General features: G+C 32.8%; 1 protein-coding gene across 1 annotated transcript in view; it reads left to right on the top strand.

The window, feature by feature from the left end:
• Positions 1-11,878, top strand: part of LOC139489714 (delphilin-like) — a 56,942-nt gene extending 45,064 nt beyond the window's left edge. The window contains exons 28-32 of the mRNA XM_071276447.1: positions 5,067-5,196; positions 6,430-6,482; positions 7,561-7,641; positions 8,499-8,663; positions 9,535-11,878. Of these exons, the coding sequence (XP_071132548.1) occupies positions 5,067-5,196; positions 6,430-6,482; positions 7,561-7,641; positions 8,499-8,663; positions 9,535-9,573 (468 nt within the window). The 3' untranslated portion in view covers positions 9,574-11,878. The remainder of the gene's footprint in view (positions 1-5,066; positions 5,197-6,429; positions 6,483-7,560; positions 7,642-8,498; positions 8,664-9,534) is intronic.
• Positions 11,879-20,154: the final 8,276 nt, after the last annotated feature.

The raw sequence follows: 20,154 nt of genomic DNA, 5'->3' as shown, positions 1-20,154 counted from the left end.
TATTTGACCTCTCTTCTTTCATTTCCACCCAAAAAGAATTAAGGAATGAGTGAGGAAAGGAAAGAAAAAAAATTAAGGAAAAATACACTCTAATTAAAAGGAACTATATTCGTGGACAACGAAAAGCGGGGTCATTAATTGTGGTCTTGGGCCTATTAGGGGCCTAAAACTTGACCAATTCTAATAAAACTTGGCATGATTCAAGCTTAGTATATTATAAAACAGGTTACAAAGTTTCAAAGCCATATGATACCAAATAAAAAAAATGTGGCATTTTTTATATGTGAATTTTGGGTGCTGAATTGTGGCGTTGAATTAAAACAATTAAAACTATCAAATTTGAGCTCCTAAAAACCAAAAGATACCAAAACTAACACTTTTTAGCTCACCTGGCCCGAAGGGCCAAGTGAGCTTTTCTCATCACTTGGCGTCCGGCGTCCGTCGTCGTCGTCCGTCGTCGTCGTCCGTCGTCGTCGTCCGTCGTTAACTTTTACAAAAATCTTCTCCTCTGAAACTACTGGACCAAATTAAACCAAACTTGGCCACAATCATCATTGGGGTATCTAGTTTAAAAATTGTGTCCGGTGACCCGCCCAACCAACCAAGATGGCCGCCATGGCTAAAAATAGAACATAGGGGTAAAATGCAGTTTTTGGCTTATAACTCAAAAACCAAAGCATTTAGAGCAAATCTGACATGGGGTAAAATTGTTTATCAGGTCAAGATCTATCTGCCCTGAAATTTTCAGATGAATCGGACAACCCGTTGATAGGTTGCTGCCCCTGAATTGGTAATTTTGAGAAAATTTTGCTGTTTTTGGTTATTATCTTGAATATTATTATAGATAGAGATAAACTGTGAACAACAAAAATGTTCAACAAAGTAAGATCTACAAATAAGTCAACATGACCAAAATGGTCTGTTGACCCCTTTAGAAGTTATTGCCCTTTATAGTCAATTTTTAACCATTTTTCGTAAATCTTAATTATCTTTTACAAAAATCTTCTCCTCTGAAACTACTGGACCAAATTAAACCAAACTTGGCCACAATCATCATTGGGGTATCTAGTTTAAAAATTGTGTCCGGTGATCCGGCCAACCAACCAAGATGGCCGCCATGGCTAAAAATAGAACATAGGGGTAAAATGCAGTTTTTGGCTTATCACTCAAAAACCGAAGCATTTAGAGCAAATCTGACATGTAGTAAAATTGTTTATCAGGTCAAGATCTATCTGCCCTGAAATTTTGAGATGAATCGGACAACTCGTTGATAGGTTGCTGCCCCTGAATTGGTAATTTTAAGGAAATTTTGCTGTTTTTGATTATTATCTTGAATATTATTATAGATAGAGATAAACTGTAAACAGCAAAAATGTTCAGCTAAGTAAGATCTACAAATAAGTCAACATGACCAAAATGGTCTGTTGACCCCTTTAGGAGTTATTGCCCTTTATAGTCAATTTTTAACCATTTTTCGTAAATCTTAGTTATCTTTTACAAAAATCTTCTCCTCTGAAACTACTGGACCAAATTAAACCAAACTTGGCCACAATCATCATTGGGGTATCTAGTTTAAAAATTGTGTCCGGTGACCCGGCCAACCAATCAAGATGGCCGCCAGGGCTAAAAATAGAACATAGGGGTAAAATGCAGTTTTTGGCTTATCACTCAAAAACCAAAGCATTTAGAGCAAATCTGACATGTGGTAGAATTGCTTATCAGGTCAAGATCTATCTGCAACAACAAAAGAAAGAGAGTTTTTAACGACCTCAGCTGGCTATACAACCCTTGCACAATCAACTGAATTTTGCAGAAATCATTAATAGGATAGATTGCCCTTATATGATAATTTTTTATTACCTTTTTGTTTTTTTTGGCAAAGTGGGGGGGGGGGTTGCGCAACAACAAAACTACTTCACAACTCTCTCATTACTTTGCATTTCTTGTTAGATAAATTTTACAAAAATTCTCCCCTGAAACAACTGTTGAATTTAAACAAACTTGGTTTAAATCACCACTAGGATATCCAGGGACCACTGTGTATGATGACCCTGCCTGCCCACATGACTGAAATTAAACATAGGTTTCAAATGCACTTTTTAGTATTATATCTCTGAAACTAAACGACAGTACAACAGTTGCATTTATCATGCAACAATTGTAAATAAAAATATCAGGTGAGCGACACAGGGTCCTTGGACCCTCTAGTTAATGTCTCTATGTATAAGTTAACATCTATTTAAAGCAACAGAAAGCATATTTCATGTAACAGACTTATGCAAAATGGACAGAAGTTAATTTTATATGAGCCTGTGCCAAAAAATAGAGGTTTTCAATTAGGGTGAGGCCTTATATCAAATGTAATATTTTTCACTTACCACAATTTTCTGAAGTTGTTAAGTTATTAAACAAACTTTAACAGGTTATAAATGTACTTTTGATGGAAATATAAGTTTCAAATAGCATAACGCATGTGGATAAAATGGTCTTTAGCAATGTTATGCTTAAAAAAACAGATTGCCAGTTTAGGCCGTTCCCCACATTTGCATATTTAAAAGCATATAAATGATATGGGAGATGGAGATATACTTCTTTTTGCTAAAATCTGTGCTCAGATATGATAAAACATGGAGCCTGGATGTAACAAGACTATCACTTTCAACTATATATGCAGACAGTATGGTCTGATGCAAAGTTTATTAACTTTACTGTTTAAAAACTGAATGAAATGTCAGCCTCAAAAGGTTAATATTTAAACCACTAGCTATCCAACAGAAGAAAGTAAAGGTAGTCTGTGAAACAGAAATGGTTAAGCAACCAGTAATAAGTGTTTTTGATGTAGGTTCAGTGCAATCTGTTTTGGAATACAACTTTTAAGTGCATAGAACTTCACATTTCACCTGCTGCGTATACTGACCGTTAGACTTAGACTATTAAAACAGCACATTTTGCACTCTTTTTATGTTTTTATCTACTTTTTTTTGTGTTCAGAGTTCACAAATAAGTTAAACAACTGAAATAAATACCACAAACACAAATAGATATCAGAAAAAAACTGTCAGAGAGAAATTAAGCATGCTGTTTTTGAAAAAATAGTGAAAAAAGTGAAAAAGCTACATTTTAGGCATTTAACCTGAAAAGTGACTTTTTCACAAAATTTCTATCAAATGAAAGTGAAAATCATTTCTTCTCATATAGTTTGACAAATCAATACCAATAGATCATTCAGAAAAGATGCCAAAGTAAAAATTCTAAATTTGCTGAAATGCACCTCTTAGGCCACAGACCACAATTAATTCCTCTATCAGTTCTTTATAACCTTTTGCATCATTAAAAAAATTGCACCATGCACTTTTGTCCAATTTTTTGTGTGTGTAATGTATTGTCCTAGTCCAAATATATATCCAAAATTCAGAAAGATTGAAGCAATCACTTTTACAAATTTAGCCAATACACATCCATACCCCTATTGACAAGTCAAGAGATGTTCTGAAAACTGTAAATATCACCTTTTTGCACTTGACCTAATCACTCATTCCATATCAAAATCAGTTAAAATACAACCTCCAAAAATTTATTTGACCTCTCTTCTTTCATTTCCACCCAAAAAGAATTAAGGAATGAGTGAGGAAAGGAAAGAAAAAAAATTAAGGAAAAATACACTCTAATTAAAAGGAACTATATTCGTGGACAACGAAAAGCGGGGTCATTAATTGTGGTCTTGGGCCATGTTTGGGATTCAGGGGGAGATAATTAAAGCAAGAGTTAAGTATATTACTGTAATCACTTACTTATAGGAATACAGGATATCCATTTTCTTTTTTTTTGTTAAGCCCTCAACTTTTGTTGAAAAAGCGAGACATAGCGATCCTACATTCCGTCGGCATTGTCATCATCAGCGGTGACGTCCACAAGTATTCACTATGTGGTTACAGTTTTTTAAATTTTATTAACTTTCTTAAACTATCCTGGATTTCTACCAAACATGGACAAAAGATTGTTTATGATCATTTGATAGTATCCAAAAGTAAATTTTGTAAAAAAAAATAGTGGAATTAGTTTTTCTGCCAGGAAACATTACATTCACTCTGTGGTTAATGTTTTTAAAATTTTTATACCTTTCTTAAACTATCCTGGATTTGTACCAAACTTGGACAGAAGCTTGTTTATGATCAAAACCTGTATCAAGAAGGAAATTTTGTTAAAACTTTGTACCTGTTTTTTGTATTTTACTTATAAATTGACTTGGTTTTTCTTCCAGTTAACATAAAATACAGTCTGCAGTTAAAGTTTTAAAACATTTATATGATTCATAAACTATCCTGGATTTTTACCAAACTTGAACAGAAACTGCTTACAATCAAAAGATAGTATCTAGGAGTATTTTTATTTTTTTTTTTCCTCATTTTTGTTGAGCCTGCTATTAACAGCAAAAGTAGGGGAAACACTGAGTTCCGCAGAACCCTTATAAATTTTTTATATAAGATATTTTTCACTTTTCAAGTTTATCTAATTTTAAATGAATAATTCTTATTTCTTCAGAGTAACTGAAAAGTTTACATTGTTTTCATGTATATTCCATCTTTGAAATGTAAAGATGCAGTGTATTAAGGTGGTACCCAACACCTTAACTAAAATTAATGTGGCTCGTTTATTTTTCTTCAAATTTTGACAAAATATTTACTATGATGCTTTGACAAAAATAATAAATTTTCAAAAAATTTGAACCAACCGTTTAATAAGAAAAAATACACTGGTTATATAGCAGTTTGACGAACACTTATTTTGATCATTGAGAAGCTTAATATTCCCTTAACAACACAACGTCATTAAAACGTTCTGCTGATTTTACAGAGTTATCTCCCTGTAGTGTTAGGTACCACCTTAATTTAACATTCCTGAAATTTTGATGATGTTCCCATTAAGCTATAAAAAAATGTGATTCATCTCAGAGACAAACCTGTTGTTATTGAGAAGGAAAATCAGTTGCAACAGAATTTTACTGTTCCCCTACAAAAGTACAATTATTATTACTATTAAGTATATATCAACTATATATTTTACAGTTAGAAGTAACTAAGACAAGTGACAATAAGACAACATTTTTACATGTCCTTGCCAATGCTGTTTATGTCAAGTTTCCTGAAGTTTTAGCTGTTGGAGAAGAATTAAGTAGTATACCAGAAGCTGCTAAAGGTAAGGTGTAAAAAAAAATATTTTTGGCTCTGTGTTATCAACTTCTTAAAAGAGATTTTGTCACATTAGCCATTGCTACAAGATGAAATTTAATTTTGTAATAAGGCTTTTCTACTTAATAGTTGATTTCTGCTTATTTCATGTTAAAAGATTTTGTAAGATTTAAAGTAAATCAGTGCAAATGTTTGGTGAAGAAAAAAAATTAGATTGACTAACTATTTCAAAGCCTTGGAAATGAATAATATTAGTAAGATTATTATTTAAAGGGTTTTTGTTTAAATGTTAACTATACCCTCCCTCTAAACAGATTATAAACAAACAAATCCCAGAGAACTTGAATATTGAAGCTATATATTAATCACTAAAACAAGAAAGATGTAATAAGAAAGGAAAAAGTACAAAAGTAATGTAACAAGCGCTGTACCTCCTTGTTGTTAATGTGACATTATAGAAAGTTTTTGATAAAAAAAATGTCTATAGAGTGGGGTGCACATATTCCCTGGGGACACAATTTCGTCGTTTTATAATTTTGAGTTGTAAATACTTCAAAAGATGGCTGAAATGGAAGAAATATGCCGGTAACTAAGATTTTTATAACAAATATGATTTTATTTTAAACTACGACAAAACTGCGGCACTTACCGCAAAGGACCGAAAAACGGATAACGATTTTCGGCCAATTTTCTGAATGAATAACACGATTTCAAAGAAGTATTTCTTAGAAAATCTTTGACTGATTGCCCTAAATTTAAGTTCTGTACACCTTTAAAATGTCTGCTATTGCCATCTATAATGAAATTGATTTGATAAATATTGTTTAAAGCTGCAGTTATTTGGGTTTAAATAGATGTATAAAAACGGCGAATATGTGTCCCCCATTGGCAAAACATCAGGCAATTTCAAACACCCTTTAATCTAACTTTACAGATGATTATTTTCAAACAAACACGTTTTCAAGCTTAAGAATATTTTGCATTTGAAGTTATCTTCATATTGAAATATCAGTATTATTTAAAAACGTATAGACCTCAACATAAACTGTGGAAAACATGGTAAGATATGGCGAAAATGAGCACCCCACTCTAACATCTTAATGAGTGAAAAAGAAAAAAATGACAGCCGTGTAGTTGTGAAGAAAAATAAAGAACCGAAGAAGGCCAATGGCCGAAACGTCTTAAAAATGGGTTTATTACTACAATAATATAATTAAAAAAAATGTTATATTCATTGTAGTTTCTGATATAATGGTAAATCAGGAAATCCAAGAACTTAGAAAAGTTTTACAGGTAAGTCAGATAAAAGTTTTACTAAAAGTTTTACAGGTAAGTCAGATAAAAATTTTACAGGTTAGTCAGATAAAAGTATGTTAAATGACTACTTGAATCATAACAGCTGGACTTATTATTTTAACAACAGTATCTTGTACTGTAATAATTGATTCATTAAGAATTTCAGTCATACAAATTATTGTTAAACAGCTACATGAATTTTAATATTGAATTGTATTGCAAAATTTTCTTTAATTGTATAACACAAATTCTATGATTTTTTTATGTTAAAAGACTCAATTTTTTTTTATTTAGTTTTTATAATTCAAGTTTTGAAAAATAATTATTTTCCATTAATATTTTATTTTTTTTGGTTTTGCCAAATTCTGGATACAAGCCTATAGAAAATATTTACTTAGTTGAACGATCAAAGGAGTAGTAAGGACCGATTTTGACCTCAAATTTCAAGTTCATCTGACGAAAGATTTTAGACACTTTTTAAACACTCAAGTGTCTTTTTTGTTGATTCAATAAGTATATGTAACAGATTTTAACTGATTTACTCATTAAAAACGCCCCGATTCTAGCTTAAATATGAAAAATCTATCAAATATGCCAAAAATTGTCCCTTTTCAGATGGTTTTTGTCAAAAATGAAAGTGGCTGCATCCATGTTCATCCTCAACCTTTATATATGTTATGTATTATCATCAAATACAACTTATATTTCAGTATTAAGAATGAACACGAATGCAGCCACTTTCATTTAAGACGGAAATAGTCTAAAATATAACTAAAATGCTAAAATTGTGAAGATTTCAGTAATTTAGCATGACTTAATGATGCTAGTACCTGATATATGTGCATTGTATTGTCAAACACAGCCCATATTTATTTAGCAGAAGCATTCTACTGTCCAATAAATAACTTAAAGTATACATTTTAACAATTTTGTAAAACTGCTATATTTTGGGGCCAAAAAGGGTTCTTACTGAACCTACTCCTTTGTGGTTCATAATTACCATTGAAATAATAATGATCAACTGTAGATATGTAAGTAAGTAGTTTTCTTTTTAACTAAATTAATATTTTTGCAGGAAATATCCAATACATTAGAGAAGTATGGATCTCAAAAGACAAGAATTGGTGTAAATGACAGATTCCAGGATGTAATGGGTGTATCCTTTATTATTAGTATTGATATTGGCCTTGAAACTGTTATTAACCTGAATTGTAATATATAAATATAGATTCTTACATTGATACCAGTGAATTATCGGATTTATCCAATCGAGATAGTTAATCAATTTTAAAGTCCAAACCTCAGCAAGGACTTTATAAAATTTATGATTTAAACTATCAAGATTGGATAAATTCGATAATCCACGAGTAACTATGTAAGAATCTGTTTCTCTAATGATTAAAAAATAAATTTTCTTTTTTTTGTGAAACGAAAATTCCCTTCGAGTGCTTTTCACATTCCACAAATTAGCATATTTTGATTCATCCAGTTAGCTAAAAGGGTCATGACCCTTAAAATCATTCAATGATCTTTTGAGATCACCGTGCAACTACACATTGATTAATTTTTTTTATAAAATGGGTTCAGAAAGGGATAAATTTCCATAGAATAAGAGAAATAAAGATAAAGTCTCTTGAAAAGCATGGCATATTAATTATAGAATGGATGATTCATGCTGACTCTCATGTTAGATATAGAACATTATATATTAGGGTTGAAAGAATATTTCTTAGTAAAAATATGTTCACATTATACAGAAATTATTGGACCTGTTTGATGAAACGGAAATGACCAATTTTTTGTATGCGAAATTCAACAGAGAGCTTGTGATTCATATGGTACAGCCATTCAAACCAGGGGTACAGCCTGTCATCATATGAAAGATTAACATTATGCATTATGGTAATTTTCAGTAGAAAACTTAAAAATATCAATAAGACTAAAATTAGTAGCCTAGGCCCTTTTTAATCTTTTCCCATGCAAACATATAGGTATTTCCTTGACTGTTTCCAGCATTTTATATCAGAAGCATCAGATGAGGTTCAAGCTCTATTCAGACTTCAGGCTAATGCAATGGAAGATTTCCACCATGTTGTACAATACTTTGGAGAAGATCCAAAGAATATTACCACCACAGAATTCTTCGGTATTTTTGCAGATTTTATAATAAAATTTGAGGTAAGTGTTTTATAAAATTGAGAATGGAAATTGGGAATGTGTCAAAGAGACAACAACCTGACTTAAAGCAGACAACAGCCAATGGGTTTACAAGGCAGTGAGAAACTCTCACACCAGGAGGTGTCCTACAGCTGGCCCCTAAACAAATATGTATACTAGTTCAGTGATAATGGAGTTCATACTAAACTCTGAATTATACACAAGAAACGAAAATTAAAAATCTTACAAGATTGACAAAGGCCAGAGGCTCCTAACTTGGGACAGGCACAAAAATGCAGGGGGGTTAAACATTTTTTTGAAATCTCAACCCTCCCCCTATACCTCTAGACAAGGTACAAAAACAAACACACAACAATATAGTTAATATCAAAAGAGAATACTGAATTATTTAGATTATATATATTATAGGGATTTTTAACTTTAAAATAAAGAAAAAAAAGAAAAATACTGAATCCAAGAAAAAATAAAAGTCCCTTAACAAACGGTAAAATCAAAAGCTCAGACACATCAAACGAATGGAAAATATATATTATCTTCCTGGCTTGGTACATGCATTAACTTATGTAGAAAATGGTGGCTTAAAATTGTTTTTATAGCTAGCTTGACTTAAAGTTTGATTAAGCCCAAAAATATTGGAGCTGCAATCTAACATCTGAAAATTTGCATCCTTCCCCCAGTATCATTCAAACTTATTCATTGTAAAATGAATTTGTAACTGTCTATTTTATACAGCTGTCGATGTGGATATATTTGTATGATAAAGCCCTCATTTTTGAATATTTTGTTTCATTTTGCATCACTAAAAATGTTTTATAAAAATTTCCCACCCCTCAAAACAATAATAAATAATGGACTCGTATCTTTTTTTCAGAAAGCACATAGGTATAATTTGATGTACAAAAGACATTGACAGAAAATACATTTGTACCTAGGTTTTTAAAGGCAGCATCTCTAATAAATGATGGAAGCAGAAGGAAACAAAAGATTTTTTTTCAAACATACTACCAAATTTTCCACTACAGTTAAGATAATGTAAAATCTTAGAAAGAATTTGACTTCTGTATGATTATCCACAGTTATCTGCTCTTTGTTGATAATGATTTGATTTTTATTTGATTTATAGTTACTATAGATGATAAAAAAAATATTTGATATATTGTACATAAGGTTTTCAATAGTTAAAGTGTAACTATATTTCATTAAAATTACACAACATGAAAATCACATTCGTTCATCACATGTACTTGTGTATTATTTTAAAGAATGTAAGCACATGAACTAAATATTCATTCAAATTTTCTATTGATTGCTATTCTTTGTAATAGCCCACTTAGTCAATAGTGTTAATCTTTCAGTTTTTATGGTACACAAGAAAATATCAAATTATTTAAGCCTAGATTTTGTATTACTAAGCCAAATGTGTTATCAAAGGGAAATAATTCACAATTTAAAACTGATTAAACACTGTTTTTCTTTCAATAATGAATACAGGTCTAGTTAACATTTTACCTTACCTTATCATTGCACATAGCTTGCTTTACAATGCCACCTCATGCTGAAGAAACAATTTCATTAATTGTTGCATCTTTATTTTTGTAGTAAGAAAGTTTGAGTTATTTCCCTTACTAGATATGCGTATACTTTTGTTATTATTGATGACACTATTGGATTTCATATAAAATTGAGACAGCGATGATCTCTTTTTGTTTTAGATTTACTTTTTAACTATGAAACTTTACATCACAAAGTTACAATTCATTCACTTTTAACTTATTTTTTTGGTTTACAAACTTCATAGATTTTACTATATTCAATTGCAATGATTAATGAGTCCATAAACTTGAGTCAATTTCAGCCTTGCTAAGTAGACATTAAGTCTAGGCCATTTGATTCAGGTGCTTGATATCACAAATATTTCAAAAAGCTTCTTAATAAGAATTCATTGAAAAATGTATAACTTTAAGATAGTTTTGTCTCACATAGACATATTCTCGCTACATTGAAGACCCATTGGTAGCCTTCTGCTGTTGTTTGCTCTATAGTCGGGTTGTTGTCTCTTTGACACATTCCCCATATCCATTCTCAATTTTATAGTTAAGGAAAGACGTAGTGATCATTTTTTTCTAATGGATACTTGTCTCATTGACAATCATTTCACATCTTCTTATTTTCATACACAGTTGTAAAATTGTTTGCAATGCAATTAAAATGCTAAAAATTCAGAAATATTATCCAATACTAACAACAGTGAAGCATTTCACAAAGAAAACACCTTTGATTATCATACATCTGAAATTCAATGTCACAAAATGAACTTTGATCTCAAAATGTTGTTCCTTTTCATAGATTTTTATTTCTGATAATCATGATCATTCTGCATTCCTGTTGTTAGTTGGATTTATATTAAAACATTGCTATAAAAATATTTTCTTAATTTAATGTATAAAATGGGATAGTAAAAGGTATTAAAAAAACGACTTATAACTTCAAATATGAAGAAATTTTACATTATTTGCATTATGTTTGTTTTTCCAAGTTTTCTACATATTCATTATGAGTTATCTTTTTGTTACCTGTGTCTATTTAAAATGAATACATGTATGTACAAATATTATTATGATTTTTTTTTTATCTCAAATCAAAAATATGTTTGCCCCTAATGTCCATGATTGTAATTTGCCCCTGATTTCATTACCAACTTAATGTTTGAATAGCTGTATTTTCAGCTCATTTGAGTTGATTAATTCTAAGAAAAAATAATATCTGTAAAGAATAGATGGGGGGTGGGAAGAGAGAGGAGAAGAGGCATTAAAAGCCATAACCAATCTCTGCCATTTATTATATGCATTTGTTTATAATATGCACCCCCTATTCATCCACCCTAAACGTATGAAAAAAGTCTAGTCCAAAAAAAACCAAGATAAAAGAATCCTCATTATCATGCATTTTTAAGCGAGAACAGTTGAATTATAGAAGAAAAAAAAAATTGTTATAGAAATAAAGTAGTCAAGATAATTCTAGTCCATACTGTTTCAATTCCTAGTCATTTAAAAGTGCAATAATATAAGCTATCACATGTGATAAATGTAGTAATATAGTTATTTTTACAATTTTCTATGTTTACTTTTACAATCATGTTTCTTTTAATGTCTACATTTACAATCGTGTTTGTTTTTTTTGTGTTTTGTTATAGTTATAAATGTGATAAAAATAAATATGTTTAATCATTCTTTGTATGAAGTGATTTGTATAACAGTTTCCCCTTGTGTAAAAACATCCTCCAGAAAATATTGGTTTAGGATAGTTTGCATATGATTTATTGGACATAAAAACCAGGGGCGGATGCAGGAATTTTCGAAAGGGGGGGTGCTAACCCAGGGCACCCAGGGCAAAGGGGGGGTGCAAAACAAATGTCCCGATACAAATGCATTGATCGGCAAAAATAAAGGGGGGGTGCGCACCCCTGGAACCCCCCCCCTGGATCCGCCACTGAAAACAAGTTTGTTTAGGCATTAGGTATTTAAGGCTTATTTGAATGGAAAGGGACTACTGCTGAATTTGGTGCATTTTTATTGTTTTGTGTTTTCATATTCTATATGCCTTTCCATGTTATAACATGGTTGTGTTCTTCTAACTATACCTTGCCAATTGTTTCTTATATCACATGCACTGGATGCATTATTAATGATGAGGTGAAGAATCACTGATTCCACCCAGGTCAAAAGAACATTCTAAAAAGTAGTAAATGTTTCATTCAAAATATTACAAGCATTTTATCTCAAGCCCTTATTCCTCTAAGATATTTAAAAGGGTTTAAAGAAAAGAAGGAAACAGTTGTTTAAGTGAATGCCATTCATTTTAGCTTTTGATTTTGCAATTTGATAAAGGACTCTCTATTTTTCAATTTAATTATTATCCTTGGAACCCAGCAGATAATGGAACTTTTCATATTGATGTTAATGTACAATGAGTCTCAAAAGACTATTATGATTTACTGCTATTAAAAAAGGGCTGGTGTAAATACAATATCTCAAGCTCTAAACCAACTTTTGTCTAGAAAATTGGGGACGAAATAGCAGACTTCCAAGGATAACTCATCAATATCAAGTTTTTCCAATTACAAAAAAAACCAATTTTTATTTTAAAAAGACTTCTCATAAATGTGATTGGGTTGATGTCTCATTGATATACATCACAAACCTCCCAATGTTTTACACTTACTTACATGCTGGTTTCTGACTTTGAGCAGAAACAAGAAAACATGGAAGAGGGGTGAATGATACCAGAAGTACAGTCAAATTCATGGATCGAAAATAAACTGAAAACGCAATGACCAAAAAAGAAAAAAGGCAAACAGACAAAGAATAGTACAAAAGACACATAGAAAACTAGTGTAAGCAACACGAACGCACCAACAACTGGGGATGATCTCTGGTGCTCCGGAAGGGTAAGCAGATTCTGGTCCACATGTGGCACCTGTCGTGTTGCTAATGTTATTTCAAACCCGGTAAATAGTCTTATTCGGTTGGTCAGATTCGTGAAAAAGGAAGGGGATTGTAATTACGACATAAGGAACATATCCGATATCATCTGTGAAATGGTTATTCCATAATTGTCAACCAAAGGGTGATGGCGTCCATAAAATTTACAAAAGGATGATTTTTACTCTTGGTTTAATAGTTTCCTTGTGAGCAGCAACCCTCTATCAAGCAAATCATGATAGGAAATACAAGCACAGGGATATCATATCAATTGGGAGATATGTACCCCGTATGCAGGTGCTGCTTTAATGTTGCTACTTATAAATGGAAAGTTCACAATTGGAAAGCTGAAATCATCTCTTTTGTCGTAAAGTTTTGTTTTCAACCGACATTACTATTACATTGGACAACGAAGAAATAGAGATAGTAAACAGCTTTACATACCTTTGAGCGGTCATAGATACCACCGACAATGCAAAAGCCGACGTTAGGTATAGAATCAAAAAAGCAAGAGCAGCATACTATAAAAAAATATGGACATCAAACCAATACAGTGGAAACACCAATAAAAAATTTACAAAAGCAATGTAATATCAGTGTTGCTATATGGGGCAGAATGTTGGAAAATAATCAAGAGAGATGGAGATAGTTAATTATCACTGAACTAGTATATATTTGTTTAGGGGCCAGCTGAGGGACGCCTCCGGGTGCTGGAAATTCCTGCTACATTGAAGACCTGTTGGTGACCTTCTGCTGTTGTTTTTTTCTATGGTCGGGTTGTTGTCTCTTTGACACATTCCCCATTTCCATTCTCAATTTTATTTATTAACACCTTTAACACCAGGAACTTGCGTAGAATCTTCAAGATATTTTGGCCAACTTTGATATCCAACACATACTGCTACAAAAAGCCAACATGTGCAGCATAATCAACACCATTAAGACCAGGAGATGGGATTGGATAGGTCACATCATGAGGATGGACCCATGGAATGATTGTAGAATCGCCTTGCTTGACGTGGACACCACCAGGAAAGAGAAATGTGGAAAGACTAAAGGGAACTTGGAGACGAATGGTAGACAAGGAAAGAACAGAATTTGGATGGAGAACATGGGGTAAAGCACAACAAGTTAAGCAGCAGCAGACAGACTCAGATGGAAGGCTTCCATTCGCGCCCTATGTGACACATGGCGCTAACGGGAGTTATAGAATACTATAGAATTCAAGATATGAGGAAGGAGATTGAACAGTAATTGTCAGGCTGTGATGCTAATTGGTTAGCACTGACTTTTTAAAATTTTGTACTCATTCAATAGGTAGACGACTTAGAAACGCCCCACACATATTCCTTATAGTCTAACATTTCCATCTGGCATATGTATTTGGTCCTTGTCCGCTTGTCATTGTTCAGCAGCAGTTTAAAACGAATATTCAAAACAAAATATCTTATTTTCTTTGGGTTTTTTTTTTATATAAATAATGGAAGTACAACAATTAGTAAATAGAATCATTGCAGGGCATTTATAAATGTCTATAAGTCAGCTGATGGTTTATTGAAAGGTCCGAAATATCGTGATCGAGCCTAAATCCATCCATTGGAAATACAACTTCAAAATTTTGATGGATTCAGTCGAGGATTATGTCAGGCAATGGGCTAAGGAAAAAGTAGACACTCTTTCCGAATGAATTTAGGCTGTGAGGTCGTTGATACAAATCAGAATTAAGAAACTGAATGGGTCTATCAATGTCCATGCTACGTCAATCTTCAAAGACCCAAATGTTGCAAAACACTTATCCTACTTCTCCTATGACAAATATGTCCCCGCAGATAAAGCCCCAAACAACATCGTTTTTGTGTGTAACAATCTTTACAAAAACTGCCTGAAAGACGAATTGGGTATTGATAATTCACTTGGAAACTCAACATATACCCTCCCGACACTTATCAAAGAGGAAATCCTGGATAATCATAGGTCTGTTCTATGTTTTTGGAATTTCAACCAAAGATGAAGAACTGGATCTTCCATCACTGTATTAGTTACCTAAACTACATAAGTGTCCTTACAAACAACGGTATATTGCTGGGTCTTCCAAGTGCTCCACGAAACCTCTTTCTAAATTATTCACATCTATTTTATCAGCAATCAAAGCCGGGCTTCAAAGTTATTGTGAAACTGCCTATTCTAGAGGTGGCGTGATTCAGATGTGAATACTAAAATACTTCCAAAGATCTTTTAGAGTACATACAATCTAACTCTCTTTCATCTTGCAATAGTATTAATACATTTGACCTTTCTACACTTTACACAAGTATTCCACATTCTAAACCAAAAGACAAATTGAAAGCGTTGGTATTGCTTTGTTTCATAAAAAAGAATGGCCAACGTAGAAACAAGTATCTTGTCTTAGAGAGGGTTAAATCCTACTTTGTAAAGGATTACTCTGATTCAAACAAAAAATTCTATGAATCTGACATTATCAAGATGCTTGAGTTCTTGATTGACAACATATTTGTTACGTTCGGAGGACGTGTTTTTCAACAGACTGTCGGCATTCCAATGGGAACCAATTGTCCCCCTCTTCTTGTCGACTTGTTTCTTTATTATTATGAGGCTGACTTCATACAGGAACTTCTTAGGAAGAAAGATAAGAAGTAAGCAACATCCTTTAACTTTACTTTCCGTTATATAGATATGATGTTCTCTCACTAAATAATTCAAAATTTGGTGACTATGTTGAACGCATCTATTCAACCGAACTAGAGATAAAGGATACAACAGATACAGTTAAATCGACCTCATATCTTGACTTACACATAGAAATTGACAATGAGGGTCGGTTGAAAACAAAACTTTACGACAAAAGAGATGATTTCAGCTTTCCAATTATGAACTTTCCATTTATAAGTAGCAACATTAAAGCAGCACCTGCATACGGGGTATATATCTCCCAATTGATATGATATCCCCGTGCTTGTATTTCCTATCATGATTTTCTTGATAGAGGGTTGCTATTAAACCAAGAGTTCAAAATGGTGAAGTTAAAATCATCCCTTCGTAAATTTTACGGAAGCCATCACTAGTTGGTTGACCGTTATGGAATAAACGTTTCACAGATGATATCGGATATGTTCCTCGTACATCGATCGTAACTATAATCCCCTTCCCTTTCATGAATGTGACCTACCGAATTAGACTATTTACCGGATTTGTTATAACATAAGCAACACGACGGGTGCCACTAGAGCTGGATCTGCTTACCCTTCCGGATCACCTGATATCACTCCCAGGTTTGGTGGGGTTCGTGTGCTTATTCTTTAGTTTTCTATGTTGTGTCATGTGTACTATTGTTTGTCTGTTTGTCTTCTTCATTTTTAGCCATGGCGTTGTCAGTTTGTTTTTGATTTACGAGTTTGACTGTCCCTCTGATATCTTTCGCCCCTCTTTTATTGTCGATTTTTTATTTAAATTTTAATAACTTTCTTAAACTATTTTGGATTTCTACCAAACTTGGACAGAAACTTGTCTTTGATCGTAGGATATTTTCCAGAAGTAAATTTTGTAAAAAACAATCCTGTTTATCCGTTTTTTACTTATAAAGGACTTAGTTTTTTCTGCCAGTTGACATTACATTCACTCTGTAGTTTAAGTTTTAAAATTTTAATAACTTTCTTAAACTATCCTGTATTGATCAGAAGATGGTATACAGAAGTAGATTTTCACACTGGTGTGTCTTCATAGACGATGTCATTGTTTACCAGAACATACAGAACCTCAAGTTAGTAATAGGGTTGATTTGATAAGTCAACATGAAGCTAGTTCAAAAGAATGGTTCCTTCTTTAAGATACAAGTCGAGTTTGTAGGTCACATAACGTCAGAGGCAGGGGAAGCGATCGATACCAGGAAAGAGTGACAGACAAAGTGACTTCTTGGCCTACACCAACATCGCCAGTATTATATATACCAGAAAATGTCTTTGACTTGTAAATTATAACAGAGAGTTTGTTTATTTTTTGTTTATTTCTAAATTTCAGACAGATAAGTAGACTACTAACTGATTCGATGAAGCGATTCCATTTATCAGCACATATATTAGGTTATACCGATTCAACACTACTATTCGAGCTGTGCACTGATGCTCCTGATATAAGACCAGGAGCAGTCATTTACACATAACAACAGGATGAGAAGCGTGTGATAAGCTAAGCAAGCAGAAGTCTAACACAACTGGAGAAGAATTACCCAGCCAATAAACTGTAAAATTTTGCATTGAAGTGGGCCATTAATACAATCAAAATTAGTTATTACCTGATTGGGCAGCAGTTCATGGCAGTTCACAGTATGGAAAGACAACAATCCACTTACATATGTGTTTTGAAAACTGCAAAACTAGATGATGTTAGAGAGCAAACCTAGCCAAGCCATCAATTCAACACCGTGTATACCGTCCTTGGAAATATACAACGCTAACCCGGATTGACAAGAGCAAATGATAGAACCGACTTCAGCATTGACTCAGTACATGCCATCTGCAATTAACGCAGCTGTCTCAACACCTTTTGTTTAATGTCTAGCAATTAACCTCAGCTTTGTTTATGGTGAATGACATCATGGTAACTACATCATCAACCATGCACTGAACATAACAGATTTGTCGACAACAGGAGATGTTAACACAAAGGATAAACACAGCTAGTCACCACTTGTACATTCTTACCCCAACGACATTGGACACCAAGTTACAGTTCGGACTAACTCAATGCTCAGAGTCCACTTTTATTGGCTTGGTATGGCGAACTACGTAGAAAAATTGCAAACTCAGTGTGTAAAATGTAACTCACTGTGTAAAATAGTTGACATAGAAGGTCAATCTAAACCACTGTGTACCGCTTGCAAGAATTCAGACCAGCAGATTATTTGAACCTGGGACCATCAAAGGGAGGACAGGCGTATACCGGGTATATCGGTAATTACAGACGATTGAACAAGCCATACCGACAAGGAATTTAACAGCCAGGACAACAACTGAGACATTTAATAACCAATATACATCATTAACTAGCTACGAATTAACCGAAAGACTACACTCAGACCAAAGAGCTCAACTAGAGTAAAAAGCTAGTTAAAGAGTTTTGTAACTTAATTAACAGGAATGGTAAAATCCCACACCACAAGTTACCTCCAATCATACAGGGAAAGGACAATGCAAACGAATTAACCGGAGATGAATGATTATAGTGGTAACCTAGAGTATGAGGAGGAAAAACTGAAAAGTGTATATTGGACCATTTGTAAATCAAAATCAATTCAAATAATTTTATTGGTTTAAATTGCAAAACAGTAATTATGATACGCCTGATACCAGCTGCATGACATTTACAAAACACAAATACAAGAATAGACAAAATTAAACAAAACCCAAATATATAGAGACATATTTTCTCATTGATAAGAGACATAATTTGTATGTTGCTACAACAGCATCAGACAATTAAGATTCAACAAGCTAATTGCTATACTTTTCGAGCTTATAAATTTTGATCTACTAGTACTCTATAATATAATTCTGAAAATTGTTTCTATGAGATGATTTATGTTGTATGAAACCATAATGTAAATCTGTTATTTATAAGAATGAAAGGTATGTATTCTCAGATCTGCAGTGACATCACAACATGTAACTGACCAATCAATGATTAGCATTTTTGTTATGTAAACAATGTTGAGAGGTGATGCGGATAAGATTCCTCTAGATTTTCCATAGACTTATTGCAAATTAATTTAATTGATATATATCGTAACCAGTTGAATATAGTAATTTTACTCTTTTAATACTGTTAAAGACACTATATAATATCTCTATTTTGATTTTTAACATACTATAACCTCTGGTTAAAAAATAATCGGCAATATAAATAATCAGTAATCCCCTTCAAATAGATGAAAAATCTAGAGGATTCCGGATGACATCACCTCCTGACAAATGTAAATGCCAGGATGATTTTACTTTTAACTCGATGCTTTTTTTTTATCTGTAATTTAAAAATCTTTAAAATGAAAAATTAGTTACATGATTTACTGTCTCGTTTACATGTTAATTTTTACACCAATCGTGAAGAGGTTAGAACAATATTTGAAGACAGAAATGTTCTAAGAATCATGAGATCACAATAGTCCCGTTATGAGGGACAGGATGAGGTTTACACATGATATGGACAATGCGGAGCCATGCGGCAATAGTGAAATTATACGGGTTTGCATACTGGTATATTATTACAGTTAATTTATACTTCACGTGCATTTTTGAACAGTACAGTTGCGGCGGGTTGCTAATCCATAAGATAAGAAGAATTTTATTAATCTAATCAAGAACCCATAAAGGGCATCATTTTACAACACAATATGATTGGAAAAAGCAAAACAGAAAACTAATACTTACATTGTACTACACAGATAGTGGTGCTCCATATAGTGGAGGAAAGAATGTAAAAGACGGTGCTACGATTGTGACGTCACTTTTACATCTTTCCGGCGTAAACAAACGTGATCCAGGTCAAATGCTTTATGAAATATGGTAACTGTTTCAAAAAGTAGGTATATTTTCTGCAAGTGACATTGAACAGTTTTCTTCAGTTTTCATAAATACAACAAATTACTTAAATAAAAAAGAGGATGACCATTGGATATTCTGGGAGGGTTGCAGGAGGATATATTTTCGTCTGTTGCTATGGGTGTTTTCCCGCGGATTTTGTACCTAATGTGTTTTTGCGTTACATAATTTTTTATGCCCCACCTACGATAGTAGAGGTGCATTATGCTTTCTGGTCTGTGCGTCCGTCCGTTCGTCCGTCCATCCGTTCGTCTGTTCCTCTTCAGGTTAAAGTTTTTGGTCAAGGAAGTTTTTGATGAACTTGAAGTTGAAGTCCAATCAACTTGAAACTTAGTACACATGTTTCCTATGATATGATCTTTCTAATTATAATGCCAAATTAGAATTTAGACCTCAATT

This window comes from Mytilus edulis, chromosome 9 (assembly GCF_963676685.1).
Source record: "Mytilus edulis chromosome 9, xbMytEdul2.2, whole genome shotgun sequence".
NCBI classification, from domain to species: Eukaryota; Metazoa; Mollusca; class Bivalvia; order Mytilida; family Mytilidae; genus Mytilus; species Mytilus edulis.
This window is presented reverse-complemented; position numbering and strand designations above follow the sequence as displayed.